The sequence below is a fragment of the Poecile atricapillus genome, chromosome 1 (genome assembly GCF_030490865.1).
Source record: "Poecile atricapillus isolate bPoeAtr1 chromosome 1, bPoeAtr1.hap1, whole genome shotgun sequence".
Lineage (NCBI taxonomy): Eukaryota > Metazoa > Chordata > Aves > Passeriformes > Paridae > Poecile > Poecile atricapillus.
Genome location: NC_081249.1, coordinates 30,034,062 through 30,055,053, shown reverse-complemented (window position 1 = coordinate 30,055,053; position 20,992 = coordinate 30,034,062). Strand labels below are relative to the sequence as shown.

Here is a 20,992-nt window from a genome sequence, read left to right as displayed (position 1 = left end):
AAAACATTAAAAAATAAGAAATGCAGTAACACCAAATGCTGCTAAAAAACTCCCTGAGCTGTAGAGAGCCGGTAAAATAAGCCAGGGAAATATTACTGGATGGTAAAGTATCCCTGTGATCTTCTCTCAGTATTTACTACTGGCTACATCTGGAGATGGACACCAGGACAGACAGGCAATGGATCTGACCTACCAATGCTTCTCTTACCTATAAAAAGGCTGAGTTAAATAAGCCATGTAATGCAAACCAGGCCAATGATAATAAATCTTTGTGGAAATCCACTTTTCAAAACCTACTGCATCTCTAGACTTAACCTTACTCCTGCGCGTGCACTCAGGCAGACAAACCACCAAATCCATTTGAAATCATTTGCCTTTTCCTGACTATAGGTTGCTATACAGAAAAAAAAGTTTCCTGGTCTAGGCTGGTGTTTCCTTTCTTTGTATCTACACTTAAAGTGAAAATGAAGTATGCCATTAAACTGTTATGGTAATTTATCCTTACACTTTCTGCTCAACAGGTTTGCTTTGTTTTAAAAGTATGTTTCTGTGATACTTATAGCTATGTATATGTAATTTTGTGGTTAAATTAGAAGAGAGAGGAAAACCCTGGTTCCCACAGGAAACATAACTCGACCTCTTGCAAGCAGGTAACATTTTTGCCATATCAGTGTGATAAAGAACTTCAATGAGAAACAAATCCTGCCAAGGTTTACACCTGTGTGCAACTGCCTGATGTGTCTTGCTCAAGTGAGGTTAATGAGATTTTACCACGATTCAAATTCTGCTGGATGATTCTTCTGGGCAGGAAAGGGGCCTGAGACAGCTCTATCAGTAAATGAGGTGGTAAAGTATGAGAGATGGGTCTGGTTCTGTGGGCCAGGACTTAACTCTCTCTTTCTGTAGAGATCTCTTCATGGGACACGAATGTTTTCCCTGTGGGCCTGGGGTCTCGGGGCAACAGTGACATTTTGCCGGTCATCTCACCGGGCACGGCAAGAGAAAACATTGACGGCACGATGAATACCAGCCGTGACAGACGCACACTGTCGGCGCTGTCCCGCAGGGGCGCGGCGGGGCTTGCAGGGCCGCGCACCGCGGGCTGCTGGCTGCAGCGGGCGGCGGGGCGGCCGCACGGCCCTGCCGCGGACACGCGTGGGGCTCCGGCCGCCGGGGCCCAGCGCCGGGGGCGGCGGGGAAAGGCCGCCTCCGCCCCGCGGGGCTATTGTTGGGCGGCGGGGCGGGCAGGCTGTGCGGCCGGTTCTCTCCCCGCCCGCCCGCGCTCGCTCCCTCCCTCTCTCTCTCTCTTTCTCTCTCTCCCCGCGAGTTTACCCAGCAGTGCTCTGGTGCGGGCGCGTTTCCGCCGGTTTTTCCTGTTGGAGAAGGGAAGGGGGAGCTATTCTCTCTCTCTCCGCTCGCAGTATATTTTCTCCTCCTCCTTCTCCTCCTCCTCCTCCTCCTCCTCCTCCCCGGCTATCTTTGTCTGGCTCGCAGCACCCCGCTCCAGCCCCGCGCCCCTGCCCCGCCGCCGCCGGGACGCGCAGCCCGTGCCCGCCGGTGCCCGGCGCCGTTTGATGCGAGGGCAGCGCCGCGGGAAGGGCTCGGAGGCGGCGGGGGCTCCGCCGCGGCGCTGGGCGTGAGCCGCCCCTCCATGCGAGAGCGGGGCCGTGGCTGCCACTGCCGGCTCCCGGCGTGAGCGCCGCCGGCCGGGCCGAGCCGTGCCGTGCCATGCCCGGGTGCGGGGCGCATCGTGAGGCTGCCAGAGGCTGCCGGCATCGGCGCCGCTCCTGCCGCCGCCGCCGCGACATGGTGTGAGCCCGCTGCCGCCGGGGACGCGCGGGCACTCGCCGACTCACCCGCTCACCCACCGACCGACCGGCCGGGATCCTCGGGGGGATCCAGCCCCGCACTGCAGCGCGGGGAGACGGACGGAGGAACAAAACGCAGCACTCCTTCCTCCTTCCCTTCCTTCACCTCCCTTTCCCCCCTCCTCCTCCTCCCACCATCCATCTATCTATCCATCATCCCCCCCGCCAACCCCTCCCAATGCTGAAGAGTTTCAACCCGGCGGGGCTGGAGTGAAGAAGGGAAGGGCGGAAGGGAGGAGAAGAGCGGAGCTCCGCGCAATTCACAGCTGCTCCAGGGAGGGGGGAGCGGCCTCGCTATTATTTAACAGAGAAGAAAAAAAAATTTAAAGGAAAAAAAAAATAATAAGAAACGGGAAAATGGCGAACGATTCTCCTGCAAAAAGTCTGGTGGATATCGACCTTTCCTCCCTGCGGGTGAGTGCCGGTGCCGGGGGCCGGGGCGGGGGCCCCCCGGGGCCGGCGCGCCCTTTGCCGGGGCTGCGGGGCCGGTGGGGTGGGAGCGGCCGGGCCCGGGGCCGGTGCCGGGGCGCGGGGGGCCACGGCCACATGCGGGGAGCCCTCCCGCGGGGGCGGGCGGGGGGACCGCGGCCCTGGGCTGCTTTTCCTTTGTTTGCATGTATTGGCATGTGCGTGGAAAAACAGGGCGCAACAGCTGCACGCCGCCAGCAGCCGGGTTCGCTGGCTGGGCTATGCCAGCAGCCATCGCCTGAACAAAAATGTAACCCCGCTTCTCTTCTCCCCTTTCCTCCCCCTCCCCCTCTGCCCCTTCCTCCCCCTAGGACCCCGCTGGGATTTTTGAACTGGTGGAAGTGGTTGGCAATGGCACGTACGGGCAAGTCTACAAGGTTCGTGTCAGAATTTCTTCTCCTTTTATTGTTGCCGATTTTCCAGAGGGTACCCGGTGCCTGAGCGCACGGCTGAAGGCGAGCCACCCGCACTGGCGGCCGGAACAGTGAGGGGTGGTAGAAGTGTTGCCCTTGTCATTGTTGCTGGCCTTGTCAAGTTTGTCAGCCTCTTGGCTTCTGCTTTTTCGGATGGGTACAAATTACGCTCCCAAGTACCCATCCTGTAATGATGAAATACGCCTTCATTGTCCTTATTCTTCTCTGTGGTCCTTCCAGAGAAATGACCAAACCAAGTGGACGCTGTCAGAGTCTGGCTGGGTTATACAAACACGTCCACAGGCTTATTCAGCTTTGCTGCTGGAAATCCTTATGGAAGTTGCTGCTGCTGCAGTGACTTTAGACAAAGACATTGGCCTTAATTAAAATTGTCACCCGGTTTCCTTGTTGGAAAACCTTCAGAGTGTTGAAGCTATGGAGTTGGGGGTGAGTGCATCTGATGGGCAGTGCAGAGATGAGGGGTGCAGAGTGACAATAATAAGTGACCGAAGCAGAGAAGCTTATTTTGTGAAAATCAGAATTCCCAGAATAACCTGTTTGACAAGTGTATGACTTTAAAAAATAGAAATCAGAGAGTGCCCATGTGGGTGTGAAACTAGCCTACTTTTTTCTTTTTTTCTTTTTTTCCCTTTAGTGTGCAGTCAGTGGAACAAACAGATCTTGAGCTTGCATGACTTTGCAGCGAGTGCTAGCTACCAGGATGACTAATTATTCGCACAGACTTAATACTTGGCTAAAGATTGAAGGCTCTAGCCTTAAACTATAGAAATGCAAGATGCATTTGGAGAGAGGAGAGAGATGAAGATGCTTAGCTGCTTGTTTGGTTTTTTGGTTGCTTTTTTGTTGTTGCTGTTGGTTTTTTTTTCTTAATGCTTATAAACAAGGGAGTGTAATTGGTGAGTTTCCCTGATGGCAAGATACTGCTGCTTGCAGCTCCAGTAACTAAATAAAGTGCTTTGGTGCCTCTTCTGCAAATGAAACACATGTCAGTTTGTTTTGAGGGCGTGAACCTCAGCCTTCCTGATGGAGAATTAGTCTGCCTGCGCAGTGTATTAGTTGCTTTTTAAGCCTTGAGCTGGAATAGCTAGGCTGCTGCTGTTGGTATAAAGTTGGAAAAAAGAATGTGGCTCAGAAGGCCACAGGAGATAGGGAAGATAAGTAAAAAGCTGCACTTTGACACAACCTCGACCATTTGAATTTTTTCTGCCATTTGAAAGGGCACCATTTTTTTTCTGTAATCATTTGCTCCCAGAACTTGCATCACCTGAGCCTTTATTAAAATATATATATATATATATTAGAGTGTGAATGTGTGACTTGAAACTCTCCTGTTAATTATTGCAATTTAGTGCATTGTTTCTCAGCGTACTTGTTAATGCTTTTGAGTTAATGAGCAAAGTTCTCGAGTTTAAGAGTCTTGACAATAGAAATTTTAAATATAATTTTCTTTAAGTAAGGTAGAGCTCTCTCAGGATAGTTAGCATTGGAAATGAAACTGAGCACATGCATTTATTGTCTTGAAAGAGTTGGACGAACACCTGATGTGTAAGGGCATCGCTGTCACTGTGATAACGGGGAGCAACAGGCAGTCTCCTTTCTTGCTACAGAGCCTGCTAGACAGTAATGGATTGAGAGGTGTTTAAGTTTGGGTTGGCACTGCTTTTAGGCATTTGCCCACACTGGTGTATATACACTGATAATGTGGACACCTAACAGGGCTATATGTAAACAAATAATAGCAAACCAAAAAACTTCCTTGCTGCGATAAGCATCTTTCTTTTTAAACTAATGAAGTTATGTAGAAAAAAATAATTAAAAATAGGAGTTGTTGCAGTAGTATTTAACTTTTCTTGGCCACTTTTTTTGCTAGGAAAAATGCTCCGGGGAACCCAAAGATGAGACTGTTTTGAGGGCTTTCATAGGAACTGCATAATCGAGGGAAAAACGTGTTTACGCTGTGTTTGCTTGCTGCCTTCCGCTTTCCTCCTACCCAGCAACCACTTCTTGAAATCCCTCTTCCTGGATGGTTTTATTTCCCTTCTAAGCGGTCTGTCATCCCCGGGGGACTGTGGGGGGGGTGGCGTGTAGGTCGCTTTTGAGGAGCCGAGCTCCGAGATGTAGTTTGATGTAGTTGCACATTCGTGTACAGGCATCAGCGATGATGTCACCCGGGAGCGGGATTGGCTGGCTACCTGCCACTGCGGGGAGGACACGGAGGGAGCCGAGAGGCCATGACGTTATCTCTTTGTCTAGCTCATACACCCGCCGATGATGCCGAAGGTCGCTCGCCTGCCTGGGGACTCAGCTTTCCGGCAGCGGTGCGAAGGGGACTGCGCCAACCTGTTGGAAAGCAGAAAATAGTCCCGTTTATTCTCCTCTTTGCCTTAGCTGAGCTAGCTGGAAATAGCACATCTATCTGGCTAGCGATATTTCTGTAGCTAGTTGTACCTTAGCTATTTATTTAGCTATATGTAGGTGTATAGATGTTTATACATGTATGAAATGTGAGGGCAGCCCTTGGATGTTTGGCACCTAAATGCAAGTGGAGTTACTCCCGCATTTTATGCATTAAATGGGTTTGGCTTAGGTGGAGTGTTATTGTGGGCCTGGGACCTCACTGATGAGGTGGTAAAAAATCTTAAGTTTTAGTTTGCTGTATTTGAATTGGGGTAATAGCTTTAAACTGAGAGTAGGTTTAGATTAGGTACTGGGAAAAAATCCTTTACTGTGAGGGTGGTGAGGCAAAGGAACAAGTTGCCCAGAGAGCTCGTGGATGCCCTATCCCTGCAGGTGTTCCAAGGCTGGGTTTTGGATGAGGCTTTGTGCAGCCTGGTCTAGGGGAAAGTGTCTCTGCCTATGACAAAGGGGTTGGAACTAGATGATTTTTGAGACCTCTTCCAACCCAGACAGTTCTGTGATTCTACGATTATAAATTCCGTAGAGTTTATATTATTTTCATCTTCATAGCCTTGCTTACACCTCTCCTGTGTGAAGAAGCCTTTTGTGTTAAGAGCAGCTTGTTACGAAGTGGTGAATTAATGGATTGGGGCGGGGGGGACGAGGTTCCCAGCCCTGAGTGGGTAAAAGAAAGGGGTGTTTGGGGAAGCCTTTGCCCAGTACAGGGGAGGGGGCATTGGGCATTGGCTCATTCGTCCTGGGGCCAAGCATAGCTTCTCTACTGCTGCTCGGAAATCCTGGGGAACGAGTTGTTTTCCCTTTCGTAGTTGGTTCGAAACCCGAGAACGGTGGCGTGGAAGTCGCACCACTTAGATTAGAGAGAAAGCAAAGGGTTAAACGCTGCCAAGTACGGCCGGCAGACTTCCCTCCGAGCCGAGGCGGGAAGGACCGGCCGCAGAACCCCCTGGGTGGGTCGTTCTGACACTTTTAAGGAGTCCTAGGACAGTGCTGGAGTTGGGAGGGAGAAATTTCCCTTGTGTAGGTCGGTATCAGCTGGCGAGAGCCGAGCGGCGTGTGCGGGCCGGCCCGGGCCGCGCCCGTGCCCGCGGCGGGCGGGGAGCCCCGGCCGCCCCCCGCCCGCTGCCAGCGCCGCTGGGCCCCGCCGGGCAGGGCGGCGGCACCGGCACGGGCCGAGGGGGTTAGCCGGGCTGCTGCTCCCCGGGCCGGGCTGCTGCTCCCCGGGCCGGGCTGCTGCTCCCCGGGCCGGGCTGCTGCTCCCCGGGCCGGGCTGCTGCTCCCCGGGCCCGCCGCTGGCTTGTGCTGGGCCGGGATGGCGCACGGGTGTGCTGCCCTTCTCCATCCCTCCTGAGTTAGCCCGCTCCCGCTGCCGCCTAACTGGGACTTGTAGCCAGCTCACCGAGTGATCGGCTGCCTAAAGGGCTTTTTTTGATCTTTTGCAAGTAGTGCGAGAAGCATTTTTAGCATTGCTGCGGTTAGATTTTAGTTTTTCACATCCAGCAGTAAGCTCAATATGAAGTTTGGCTTGCACCAAATGGGAACACTCCTGGAATTTCTCTCAATACAAGTTTTGAACCGGGAGTTTGCTTCCCTTATGGTTTTTGGTTTTTTGTTTTGTTTTTTTCTTTTTAAATGCAAAATTTACCTGTGACCTAAAGGCAGTTGGTTAATACTTTTGAAATTTTAAAATCTCTATCATCTGATCATTCATAGAGGCATAAAACTTCGTAATTTTGCTATTGAGACTGAATTATGTTAACTTGCTCAGTCACTTTCTCTTTTGTTGTGTGTGTAGTTTTTAAAGACATCTAACACTTTAACCATTGTGAATGCACTGTTACATCTCACAGACATGTAATTCTCTTGTGGCAGCAATGACTTGGGTGGAAGGATGTATTTATGGGAGTTCTGAGGCATAAGAGGAATGCACCAGGAAGATGAGAATTAGGGGTGATACTCCTAATTGCCCTCAGTGCAGGCTGGAGTGACTTTCTAAGAGCCTTGTAATAGTTAATTCATAGTGAAGGCTTCTTTTGTTGATCTATGTTGCAGCCTTCCAAAACTGCATGTAAATGATGTGTATTGTCTAACTGCTGGCTCGTAAAAGGAAGTGATGTAAGATGTGATCGTTTAAATGCTGATTTGAAAGTAAATTAAAACTTGGCTAAATGTTTTCCCACGCTAAGGATACCCTATTTTTTGTCTTAATGGACTTTCTGTCTTACAAGGTGACTATGTTGGGTAGGAAGATAGGACAGTTCTTGGTGTTCTGTAGTAACTCAGTTAAGTGTGTTTTTTCCTCTCTCTCTCTCTCTCTCTCCCCCCTCCTTTGTTTCTTTCCCTGCTAAAGGGACATCATTGTGGATTCAAATGATTTTGTTAAACATGAATACAATTCCAGTCTTATCACTATAAAGACAAACTGTACTGGGGATCAGTGAGGTCACTGTCTTTCAGGAACTGGTCCAGACCAGCTCTCTTAAGTATGAATTGCACTTCTTCCCTTACTCCTCTGATTTTTTTTAGATTGTGTTGCAAAGGGAGACCTTGCTGTTTTAGAAATCGTGAAGGACCAGGCAGTGGCCGGAATATTGGCATTTTTTTGGGTCCTTCAGCTAGATATTTACTCTCCTGTCCTCCCCTAAACTGGCTGAACTTTTGACCAGTTCTCCATCACCCAAATCCTTCTTAATTAAATACACAAAAGCTAGGCAGGTGGCCAGTGGGGATTACTGATATTTATTTTTATTAAAAAAAAAAAAAAGGAAAAAGAGAAAAGAAAGCAGTGTGCCAGTTGTGGGTAACCACATGTCCCTCTTGTTCTTCCTCCCCCAGTCCCATCTGTCTGTTTGCAAAATGTGGGGGTTTTGCAGACTCCTGGGACAGGGACTTCTTATTCTGAACTAATTAGAAGAGGACCCAGCACTATGGGATTTGGGTGTGTGCAGGGCTTCGAGGTGATGGATGTAACAAGATCCAGCCCAGAGTTTTGTGCTGACTCTGAAAATTTTTTTTTCAGCTTTCTATAGGAAGATATTTCAACTGGTGTAGATAAAATTTCTGTTGAAATCATCTGGTACTCTCTCCTTGCTTTTTGCATGTGTGGGCTCTCTTCCTCTTGACAATGGTGGGGTCGTTTCCCTGGGCTTGTATGGGTGGATGGTTTTCTCCATCAACGTCTCTTCTTTCACCAGGCATGAGGAAGGTGAGCTTTATTTGTAAGGCCTGGAATAGGGGTTTTTAGTAATTTTGGGATAGTGAAGAAAGAAGAAAACCAGGAATGTACACCTTCCACTCCTTATTTAATTTTTATTCTCTCCTAGCAATGTCATGTAGTTTGGTGACTTGTCAACTTCCAAGCACCAGAGCCTTGGCTTGACAGTGTGCATAAATCCTTCTTTTGGTCTCTGTGGTGATGGCAGGTCTGCACCTCCCACCCAAGGGAATGATGTAGAGGAACGTCCCCAAAGGCAGTACAGCATTATAAGAGGTGCTCACCCTTTGCATTTCCTTGCCTTCAGCATATACATTTTTTAGTATAAATTTTTTGACTTGAATGCTAGCTAACTTTTCTCATGTGGTCTAACATGTGATTGTATACACACATTATGTTCTAGTCATCTTTTCAAGTGGTACTTGCTGTTGCAGGAACGATTTTAGCCTGTTGTATACCTACCCTCCTGAGATCTGTTTTCTGTGGAGGAAAGTGGCATTTCTGTTTTTTCCATTTTATGTTTCTGACTGTACACTTTGGCTCCACCAGGCTTTGGATGATGTTGATATTTAAGCTCAATAGCATTGACTTGCACAATGTGAGCTTGACTGTAGTCAAAGTTACAGAAAGATCCTTATCTGCATCGTTATTTTAGGTCTCAGCCCACAGAAAGTGGTGGAAAGAATTCAACTTGCTTGAACGAGGGGTGGATTTGGGAGGGGATCTCATAGCTTTGCACAAGAGTTCTGTTATCAAATACTTTGTTTGTAACATTATGGGTCCCTGATTATTTCTCAGTTTAGCACAGGCTCAAGAAAAGATACTGTTGGCTCTAAAATCAGACAACTATGGGAAGGAGGAGTAAAAAGCCCACAATTGTGCATACTTCTTGGGAACCTTGAGACAGCTTTGATTGTAGAAGGCTTGGAGATTTTTGACACTGCATCTCAATATTATTTCCAAAGTGAATTTTCTGCCTTGGATGCGTTGGAAACACTTTCACAGAGGCACAGAAAATATGCCAGTAATTACAAGCTGTGGAGTACTGCTGAATGGCCAATACGCTGTTGTGAAGCTCCAGTGTGATACCTCCACCTAATCCTCGTTCCTGGTCCCCTGTCATGTCCTGAGCAAGGCTTGATGTATCTCCTCCGAGGTGGCCATGGGGCCCTGTAGTAGAAATAGGTACGGTGTGCTACCTATTTCAGTGTCAGAAAAAGGACAGGGCAGCTTTTTGGAAGAGGAGCAAATACTGACTGGAGACTTGATAGTACTGCTGGCAAAGCACTCCCCTGCTCTCCCAGCTTTGCTGTCCCGCAGCACAGTGAAATCTGCTGTTCTGAGTGTAATGAATAATTACAATGTGACCTGTGGTGTTGGTTTTAATTTGCTGCTGATTGGGAAATCTGTGAAAAGCACCACTAAAGAAGGGTGAAATCAGAGAGGCTGAGGAGTGGAGATGTTCACCCGTTCAGAGGATTTGCACTTTTGAGGTACATAAGGATCAGAAAGAGGTATGGCTGGAGCAGGCTTCTCTCCACCTTACTTATAAATTGTTCCAACTAAGTCCTATCTCTAAGGCCCTGTGCAGCTCAGTTGTGTGGGCATGAAGGGTGTTGACATATCCTAAATATTCTTCTATGGCCTTCTGCTTGACCTTGCATCATAGTTGCAAATGGAGGAAATCTATGGGAAGATTTGGAGTTAGGAAGAGACAGCAGGACAGTTCAGAGAGAAGCTACTACTACTGAAGGTGAATTTACAGAGGAAATTGGAACATGAAGAAGGAGAATATGGCTTAAATGTAGAGAATGAATTAGAGGACTGTTCATAGTTGTGGGGAAGAAATGATAGTGTGGAGTCAGGGAAGTGCTTAATATAAGAAAAACTAAGGGACACTTTAGTTGTTAGCAGAAACATATTAACACATATAATTTATATTAAAAATACACATATTATGAAAGAGATTAACTTTTAGCCATGGCAGCTCATTAATCAGCTGGGCATTGGGTTTATGCACACCAGGGGAATGTTCATTGATGCAGGTTTTTTGTGCTGATTTCAGCATAGCCCAGGTTGAGGAGACCTTCCTTAGCCCACCTAGCTGTGTTGTGACCATGTCCTAGAATAATGGATGTCTTTTGGGGGAGATTGCTTCTCACTCCTGGCAAAATGCTTCTTTCCCACCAGAGCCACACCTCTCTGGGTTGCTCTGGCACTGTGGCCTTCATTATCACTGTACAAATAGGACAGTGCAAGTGCCAACGTGTCTTGATTGGCCTGTCTAGCAATAAAACAGCTAACGTGGTAAAACTCCTAACATGGATGCAGTTATACTGGTACTGTAGGGCTTATCTGGTATGTCTCTGTCACCTCCCTTTGGAGCTGTCCTGTGCCGCGCTGATAACAGTTGTTCTCCGTGCAGGGATTGCAGTGACTCATGGCTTTATACCTGTGGCTGAAGGAGCCATGTGAACTGCAGCCACTCTCTTCCTGGAGCAAGGTAGTGCTACCCCTGGAGAAGGTCTGCCGTGGGCTGCGGTCAGGATGTGGCTGCAGGGGCTGTTGGTGGTGTGCCACGGACGTTTGTCTGCTTCCTCTCCTGCCCCTGTGTGCCTTGAGCAGCCCAATAGCTCCCTGGCTCTGGGGCTGCTGGCAAGGTCCATTTGCTTAGTGCTCTTTACAACATCCTGACTGAGAAAGTCTTAAAAGATCCCTCTGGGCACCATAGATTTGCAGCTTTGGAGGTGTGGGGCTGCTCCACTCTGTACCTGCTTCCACAGGTTTTCTTTCTAGTGGCACTCTGCATGTGGAAATCCAGGTCCACACGTCCATCCATGACACCCCTGTGCTTCTTCTCTGACTACTCACTCTGTGATGTCTTGTGCCCCAAAATGGCTTTTCCCTTCAGTTTGTCTGTCCATGGAGTTCCCCTCAGTTTCACCGGATATTTTGGGGCTCTGCAAGTTGCGCAGTTTATGTGTAAATACTTGGGTTACCATCTTCTCATGTTGTACCAGTCCATGGTATGGACTTGTTTGCTATAGTTCCTGCACTTGGAAACTTCACCAGAGGACAGAGGTGAAATGGGAAAGTGTTACTTAGGTAGGTAAAAGAATGGCAGCAGCTCAGAATAATCTGTTGCATCAAATCTGTTTTATTAACTTCCTGGGGACTGCCAAGGCTATAGTTTACTCTTGCTAGTGTACCTCAAAGCTGATGCACTCTGGGACTGGCACTGTTAAAAATCACTTGAAGTCTTAAAAATACAACAATTTCAGTGAAGCTGTGGCAGTTTCAAGAGCTTCTTTCTAGGATTGAGATAGAGTAGCTGTAGGGAATGACAGTGGTCAAGAGTTCATGATTCGAATTTAAATGCTAAGCTCAAAACAAAATAAACCTGTCTCAAAACTTGCTTACTAAACTTTTAGCTGTCTAATGGTATTTGGTTGTTTTGTTTTCAAATGCAGAAAAGCTTAAGGTCTATGGGTCTAAATGTGTTATCTTATTCTATGCCCTGATTTGGCTTATGTAACTTAGAGTCAGGGACCCCCCCCAATGTTAGTTTGGTTCATTATTTTTCTTTTTTTTTGTGATGCCCAAAGGAAAATCAGTACAAAACTTAAAAGGAAGCACAGGTATATCCATCTTACAAGGGTGTTGTCAAGAGGGAACACTTGTAACTGAGTTATAAACCCTTAAAGATAGGGGTACAGAAAGAAAATCAAAGTGCTGGTGAACTCTTAGCTGTAGTCCACTGCCATAAGCTACTTCAATAATCAAAATAATTCTTGGGGGAACTGGTGCAGCAGTTTTCAAATAATGATGAGGTGTTTGCTGACTGGAAGCTCTAATTAAACTTGTTTGTGCTTCCCAAAAAACTGATAGTACTGATGGGTGAAAAATGCATTTTGTAGTGAGAGCTGCTTTTACACAGAAATGCTCAGTAATTTACAGCTTGTTTCTGTGCAGTGGGCTTGGATGGTACTTTTGAAGGTGCTTAAGTAGATGGGCTGTTTACTGTCCTTTCATGTCTGATCTGAGCTGTGTGCTCTTGGTCTCAGTGGAGAGAAATAGGACAGGAGAATGGCCTCTGGAGATAACTACCATAGGATGAGATAAATTGCTCTTTACCTGAGTCTTTGTTAGTTAAAATGGAACTTTTGATGAGTGTTTCACTTTTATGTTTTCTGAATGTCTAAGACTGGACAGGTTGACCCCACTCTGTACCATGCGTGTAGCAGCTCTTGCAGTCCATGTTCTTTGTGGGATATATAGTGGGAGTGAAGATGGCTTTGTACGTGAATATATGAAAGTGAGTGACATGTAAAATCCCACTTGCCCATCATGGAAGGGAAACACACATTTTCTCAAAAAAACCACTCCTAAGTAAGTGGCCTGTTTTTGCATGTACCAAGAGGTTAATGTGCTTGCTCTCAGTTAGGATTCTCTGCACTCTTATATATGAAGTACGGGAACTTATATGAGACAGTTTTTCTCAATCAAATCCCTCAGAAGTTTTGCAGAAATAAATCTATCTGTGTGCAAAAGCAGTCAGTGCCTTGTGTCTCCTCTCTGTGCTTCAGCAGGAAGCACTGGGGTCTTTCCTGTTCAGATAGATAATACATCTATAGAGAACGCATTTAATCTAGGTTACTGTTTGTCAGGTGAGAATTACAGAGGTACTTTAGCTTTTTGATGATGTTGATAAGGGTTGTAATTAAGTGCCTGACATTCAAACAGTTTTTTTCAAGTGTGTGCTTCTCTGTAAGGTATCCTTTCCCATCAAATTTGTTTGGGGTTTTTAAAATTTATTTATTTTTCCCTCCTGTGTTGTTGTATTGCTTCTTCCTATCTGTAAGCTCAGCTAGTAAAATTTAGTCTGGTTGTGAATCTTGTGTTTAAATCTCAACCTGTTTGAGATTATACATACAAAACCCCAAGCGTTAGTTAGAGTAAACATACTTGGATTTGATAAATCCAAGTATGTTTTCTCTAATTAATGCTTGGTTTTTTGTTGAGACAATATCCTGGATATTCCTTCAGCAGCTACAGCGACATTCCTGAAGTACTTAAGTTTCAGATTCCTCACTGTTTGTTAAACTGGACTTTCAGTTTCATGGTAATCTCCCATATAAACACAGAAGGAAGTGGAACTCCCATGTACTTCTCTGATACTCAAGTTATCCACTGTGCTTTACTTCAGAGCGAGGAGGTGGGAGGGAAGTACAGTGGGGAACTGATATAATTTATTCCCAGCCACCCAGGAAATATGTGACAGAGGTACAGTCTAAACCTCTGAACGCAGAGTAGTTATGTGCTTTAATCAAAAGATTCCTTATTTTGCCTTCGAACTCGCTGGGAGCAGTTGGCATGGCCAAAGAGAGGGAAGACTTTGCATGCTGACTGTGTGGTCTCTTAGAAGCTGCCCAGAGAAGGGGTCTAAATGTCCTTGGGTGACTGGGTGGGTGGACCTCCTAGAGCGAGTCTCATGATACCTCTGCTAGTTTTACTTTTATTTGTGGTGGAATTATGTGCTGGCCTCCAGTTGGTGAGGTTTCTGCTTAACTGTCTTTTGCAAAAAGGCCTGAAATGAACTGCTCACATTTAACTGTATTGCTGTCTGTAACGGAGGTGAGGAAGGTATTCGGTTATTTTACCATGACTAAACAGCAGCTTTAATACCTTTAAAATTGGTATATTGACATTTATGAGCAGATATCACATTACAGTGATAGCTTCAGGGGCCTTCTGCTGCATATGAGAGCTCTTGGTTGATTTAGAAAGCAAATAAATAAAATTTTAAAGGTACCCTAACACAGCTAAGCATGTTAAATCGAAAATGCAAGGTGATGCTATATCCTTAGATTATCCTGTCAACTGCCATTTCAGCAGATGAAGTTAATGATGTACTGTCGCAGGAGAAGGAACAAAAGGTGCATCACTGAGAACTATGGGGGAGTCTGGGATAATAGAGCTTGTCCTGGGGGCTGTTTGGAGTAGTCCCTGTGCTGCAGAGTTGGGGTTTGGCAGAGCTGGCATGACTCCAGGCTCCCTTAACTTGTCGCCTTCGCCTGTGTTTCTGGTGTGGTCTTGCGGGGGAAGAAAGAATGTCAGCCTATTAATAGTGACAGGCTTTCTCATCTTCATCTCTTAAAAATCACTGGAATGCTTTGAATAACAAATAAATGAAAAGTATAGATAATTTTTTTTTTTTTTTCTTTTAATCTGAGTGTTGTGAAAGGTGTACTTTGCTCTTCTTTTCCCCTGTGTGGAATACACTGAAATTCTCTGATCTGACTTGTCCTTGGGGACTAGGGAGAACACTCTGTGCAGCTCCCTCTGTGCATTTTCACCAAGAGTTAAGTTCTGGGGCGATGACAAGTGAATGTGGAGAAAATGTTTCAAGTCATGTGAAAGAAATGTTACTTGCTAAATAACTTGAGTGTTAAAAGAAAGAATGGGAAAAGCTTTTCTTAGCCTTTTCGCAATCTTATATGGCAAAGAATGAAAATCTTTAATACTGACCTAATTTTATTTGTATTTAAGATCAAAGACCCTTTGTGAATGAGTTGCTTGTCTTGTCTGTCAGTGGCTTTATGGTCTTCTGAATAGCTTGAGGCGCTAAATCAGTTCTGAGTAATGCTACCTTTCCTTAGGTTTCCTCTGAGGTAATGGAAGAGTGCTTTAGTTTCTTCTTCAGGAGTAAAGATATATCCGTTATTGAGAAGACTTCTTTTGGGCTAATTGCTGAAGTTGGAGGTGCCTCCCCATGGACCAAGTGTTGTGGCAGTGCTTGTGCTGGGCTTTGGGAAAGGATGAGAGAAATGGGCGAGGAAACCACTGTCACTGACAGTGCCATTTTGTTCACAGATCTTTGCTGTGATCAGGGCTGGCTTTGGAGTGTCCTCATCTGCTGCTGCTCTGCACCTCTAAGCTCTTTGCTAGCAGAGTATGTAGTCAGTGCATGCTGGTGTTGTAAGAAAGCATGTTTTGTATACATATGCTATGGTTGCACTGGGAAAAGGGAGGGTTTTATTTTGTGCTCTCCATCAGAAGGATTTCCTGTTGCAGAAATGAGAAGGGAAGGGAAGGTTAGGCAGACAGATGGAACACCTTGGGTAGTATCTGATTGCTTTATTCCTGCAGGGAGAGAGATCCTGCTGGCTTATATGATTCAGAACTGTGCTGAAAGCACTAGGTCTTGGAGATAACTGAGGTTGCTGGAGAATCTCTTGACCCAGTAGCACCATAATGTGGATTTTAATCTTTCTCTGTAACTCAGATAGGAGAAGATGGGAAAAAAGAAATGTGAATAGCATTTCACATCTATAAAGATGGCATCAAAGTAGTTTGTAGATCCCTGTGAATTTGGAAACAAAGCCATTAGACTTGCGTACTAAAGTGTTTTGTTACTGCTAAAATCTGCTCACCCTGTAGCATTCCTATGCTTAGGAAGAGATTCTTCTTAAGGGAAGAACCCAAATCCTCTTCTTTCTTCTTTAAGAAGTCTTTTTGTGGGTGCCATTGTCTCAGCTGTTGGCTGTTGTGAAATGGCACACGTAGATGAAAACCCACTGCGGAGGGTGTGGGCGGTACAGTACCTCTGGGATGGTGGTTTTGTCTGCTGAGCCTTGACTGCTTGTGGAGCTTTGTTGGTGATGGTGGATGCTGCTGACTTGGCAGTGCCTCTTCTCACCTCCTCTGCTTGGAGATGGAGCTCATTTGTGGGAGTGAGAGGTGCCCAATAAATGGGGAATATCGCAAAGCCACTTGTGTTGCTGAAATTTACCAAAAACTGTCATTTTGTCAAGGTTAGCCGAAAAGTTTGGGTTGTGTTTTTCTTGCAAGAGCTCTTGGTTTAAAGCTCCATTAATTGAGTGACAGTTACTGTATGTGTTATGATAATAACCAAGAGTGGAAGACTAGATTTATTTCAGGAAACATTTCACCTAATTAAATTTTAATAGCTTGTCCATCTTCATAGGCCATTCCTTTTTCTCCTGGTCAGACTGTGCACCCAGCAACAGTACAGAGTGTTTCCCTGAGAGATGTGTTTATAACCTGACCTTGAGGTGCTGTTCTTCCCAATATTTGGACAGAGTTGTTCCAAAGATGCTCAGTTCTGAGTTTCTTTGCAAGGCAGAAATTGAATTTGCCCCTGCTGTGCTGGATTTTGTGGGTTTCTTTTAATAGTGACTATGGACAGCTTTGAAAGATGATAAAAACAACACGCTGAAATGACTAGGGACTTGCGTCTGAATCACAGCCGTCAGCAAAACCACCTCGCTTTGGGAACGGTTCTGCGTGACAGCAGAAAGTCTTGTGAGCACCCGAGCCAAACTTCTCTTCAACAAATATGGGATTTGAATGTTTTGAGGGAAATGTTTTGAACATCTTTGCTGTCTTAGGTCAGTGGGAATGCAAACCTTAATAGACTATGAAACCACCTTTATGCTAATAATTTAAGGGATGTAAATGCCATTTCAGAAACGAAGAAATGTGGTAGAATAAGAGCATGATAGAAGCAATCCCTGTGCAGAATTGAGGTGTATATTGGTTTAGCTTAGATTTTTTTGGTAAAGCTGGAAGTACATTGACTCTCCAGGACCAGACCCCGTCTGCTGAAGTCAAAGGAACTAAACTGAGTGTCAGCCTGAGTGTCAGTGGAGCTTGTGGTTTGAGCTGTGTGGGTAAAGGCTGGCACATTTTTGGTTTGAGACAGTGTTCACTTGTCAGACTTCAGAGAAAAAAGTATTCTTTCTAGAAAAAACACTTTTCGGAAGTGCCTCAGGTCCTTAACTTCTTTGACTTATTCTTTAATCTTTTTTTGTATAATGAATTTTGTAATTTTGCTATTTTGCCCTTTTTCTTAGCAGTGGCAGGTTTCTCTCCCTTTTTATGGTTTGTTTTGTCCTTGCTGTCTTCTTTCATACTCACCTGATGTGGGTGAATTGCTCCTGCTAGTCTCCCTTCATCTAAACTGTACCCATCATCTTTTGCATTCATTCCTCCAGGCTTGTCTGAGGCTTTTAAAATTTATTTATTTATTTATTTGTCTAAAATAGAAAGGATATGGTTAAATCCATAGGACCTCTGGTATACTGGCTGTAGTTCTGCCAAGATGAATGAGGTATATTTGTTTTTACATTAGTGTGTTGCTCCACATGCATTCTGTACCTTCTTTAGATTTTTTTTTTTTTTTTTAAATTTTCTCTTTTTGCCTTGGGTTTCTGAAGAAATGAAGCTTTGTCCATTTCATTCTGTTCTCTACACATTTGCAACCTCAGGGCTGACTTCAGCTGTGTTTTGATTTAGGTTATGAGTCTGAAATCCTTACAAGTTGCACGAAAAAAATAAATTACTAGGTAGATGGGAGCGAGAGAGCCTGTTTGCTCTTCTCCTCCCTCAGTTTCTCAGTTAAAACACCTCATTATTGGTCATGGGAGAGGTGTGTGGCCAAGCTTCAGGTTACCCCTGCTTGTAGATCTCTCTTCTCCTCCAGTGGGGTACTTCTTTTTACCCTGTTTTTTCAGAGAAAAAAGGGTGGTACCATTTTCTGATGTTTGGGTGTTCCCCATCAGTCCGAGGAGCTCGCTCTGAGGGGGGATGTTCTCTGCTGTCTCTCAGGGCTTCTGTCTCCACTGGGATTGAAGATGTGAGACTTGGATATGCTCACTAAAGTGCATTGAAAGTCTTTGTCTAGACAAGGCACGCTGTCCTTGACACATGCTAAATTGGTGTGGTTTAAAGCCTCGGGTACTTAGAGTGTGCTAACCTCGGGAGGTAAATCCAGGGCTAGACAAGCCCCCTAAGGAAGTGATGGACAAGGTGGGGATTTCTTTGCATTTGCTGTGACTTCAGCTGGTGCCTGAATGCAAGACTAGTAGTAAACAGTCATAATCCCTGGATCCTTTTTCTCTTGTCAGCTCCTGTCTGAATAGGGGCTTTTTCATGACACATGCTTGTTTGCTCATGTTTCTCTTTTAAGGAAAGCAGTTAAACTAGGCAATAACCAGCAGTAATTCAGTGCTCTGTTAAGCATGTAATAAACCAAGCCCCAGATCTCGGTCTCGAGCCATTAGAGACTGCCACCCTTTGTTTCTGTCTTGGTGGGGAGGAGGGAAGAAATGGGGCACAGCTGGCTTTTGGTGTGGGAAGGACAAAAGGGCACCAAGCATGGCAGAGATGTGATGGTGCAGTGCTCCCAGGACAGGCACCACCATCATGCCCCAGGAGTGTAGGGTCAAACCCCAGCCTGTGCTCTCTGCCTGCAATGGCAAAACATTGTGAAGTCTGCTTCAAATTTGTTCAAAAAGGAGTTGCAGCCACTTGTGATTGGTGCCAGTTCAAGTATGGGTCTCAGCTCATCCTTCTGGTGGAGGCTCCTCTCCTTGACTACAAGGCTTGCTATCATATTCTGACCTTGGTTTAATGCAAGAGCAGCCCACCTCTAGGCTAGCCAGTAGCTGATTCTATTCTGCTGTGCTTCCAGTCATTGCTAAAATAAAGCCTTCTACTAAGTTATCAAGTGGACTTTGCTAGAATTTTTGTTTTGTTACTCCATGCAAGTGTGGGTGCAGAGTAGAAACAAAGCAAAGACTTCAACCAGTGTGTCGATACATATTTAGGACATGTGTATTATAGAGATCTGGGAAACTTACTGTAAAAAACAAAATTGAAGTGCCGTCTTATCTCTGAACTACCCCTTTAAGTCTAAAACACAGCCTCTGAAAATCTTTGAAAACTCTGAAAAGTTTGCTCTTTAACAAAGAGAATGGCTTCATACTCTTTCTTTCTATGATCCTGCAAAAAGCATTTCCAGAGGGTACCTTTCTTGCACTTACGCAGAACAAATTTTAGCCAAGCATTTCACTTTCTTCTCTCTTCAGATTTATGAAAATGAACTCCATCATGGCTTTTCAAAGTGTGGGTTTAAGCAGAAACTCTCAAGGCATTTCAGTGCTGGTTCTGATGCAGCTGTTAGTTTAAGAAATCTCTTTTTAAACTGGAGGTGGCTGTTAATTTTATTCATAAGAGGAAAATGCAGCATTGAGCTGGATAAACTGTAGTTTAGCTGATACTTATTTTGAGATTGGGAGTGACAGGTAAAAAGACATTCTATCAGAAACATGAGAGAAGAAAAACTGGTTTAAATTTTGTTACAACAAATTTATAACAACCTTTTCTAAAATTTTCTCCTGCAATGTAAATTACCAGCACTGCCATCCAGGAGAGCACCGTCAGCCCTGACCTCCTGCTTTGACTTCTCTATTGCAACACTTCAGCCTTTTCAAAATGTATTGTGACGTTTAGATGCTCAGTGCAGTTCACTGTAGGACATGTAATATATAAGAACTTTTGTTTCTTGGTCCTCTAAGTGTAAGGAGTGTACAAGACAATAGGTGCTAGACAACTGTTAAAGAGGAAGTGGGGGAATCGAGGGAGGAGAGCAGGTTGTCTCTGTGGGTCTGCCTTCATCAGCTTGGCTTGAAGCTGCCACGTGGACCGCCACCACATCCCATCTCTGGCTCTGTGGGTTAGCCTGTGCAATTGTCCCCCTGAGACTGTGTGGGCATCATGGCCTTAAGAAATGGTCCATTTAATTTGTCTAGATGATAATAGCATTTGATGGGGGAAGCTTTAAATGTGGAGTTACTGCCTTTGGAGCCTGGAGCTCAGTGAGAGTTTTCCTTGCTGGTTGTGCTTCTCTTCCCCAGATGTGTTTGCGGTGATCCTCTCCACGCGCAGGAGAGATGCTCTCCCCTAGGGAGCCATTCACTCCTTTGCTGTGACTCTGACTCTGCTGCCCAGGGGCTGCTTTTCCTGTCCTTCCCCACGTGTGGGGTGGATGGGAGAGCAGGGACACACAGCACGCTTGTATTCAGTTTCCCAGCCTGCCAGGTTTACCAGATGAAATAAAATTAGTTATCTATTCAGAGTTTTTTCACCTCATGGATGAATTAATTGAGAGGCGTGTAAGGATGTCTATGGCCTTGTGCCATATACTGAGCAGTAAAGGATGAAGAAACTGCTGTAGGTCTTGTCTCCAGACTTCCACGTGCTGATTGCTGCTCCTGTATCCCAGATTCAGTCTTTCAGGTGCTGGATAGTAATGCAGTGGCCTCTCTGGTAGCAGCAGGCAAAAATTATAAAGATCAAAACAATCTCACTTAGATATCTGCAGTTTTGAATGTACTCACATAACCTTTTTTCCCCAGGAAAACCATAATTGCATCTAGTTTTTAAGATTCCCTCCTCTCTGTGCCCTCCTTTCCCACCTCGATCCCCCCTTGATCTCCAAGGAGGTGACAGTTGTGGAAGGATTGAGCCAAGTCTGTTTTTTAGGTATTAGGAGGTACTTAGAGCAGTTTCTGCTGAGACTACCATCTGGACAAAGATTCATTTATTGAGGAGCTGCAGTGGTTCCAGGGGAAGACTGTTCACATGGGGTGTGTGTGGTACCAGCAGGCTGAAAAGGCAGTAAGGGAAGATACAGGCTGCTCTATGGTTACTTTAGGACACTGTGTTTCTTGAAGTTTTTATTGGATGAAAAGAAGCAAGTAGTCATTGCATATGGGCTTGGTGCTCAC

The 20,992-nt window shown here is 45.5% G+C and overlaps 1 protein-coding gene across 10 annotated transcripts in view; it reads left to right on the top strand.

The window, feature by feature from the left end:
• The first annotated feature begins 2,144 nt into the window (after positions 1-2,144).
• MAP4K4 (mitogen-activated protein kinase kinase kinase kinase 4) overlaps positions 2,145-20,992 on the top strand; it is a 164,358-nt gene continuing 145,510 nt past the window's right edge. For all 10 annotated transcript variants that reach the window (XM_058834909.1, XM_058834855.1, XM_058834900.1 and 7 more), the window contains exons 1-2: positions 2,145-2,282; positions 2,648-2,713. In XM_058834909.1, coding sequence (XP_058690892.1) covers positions 2,226-2,282; positions 2,648-2,713 — 123 coding nt within the window. In that variant the 5' untranslated portion in view covers positions 2,145-2,225. The remainder of the gene's footprint in view (positions 2,283-2,647; positions 2,714-20,992) is intronic.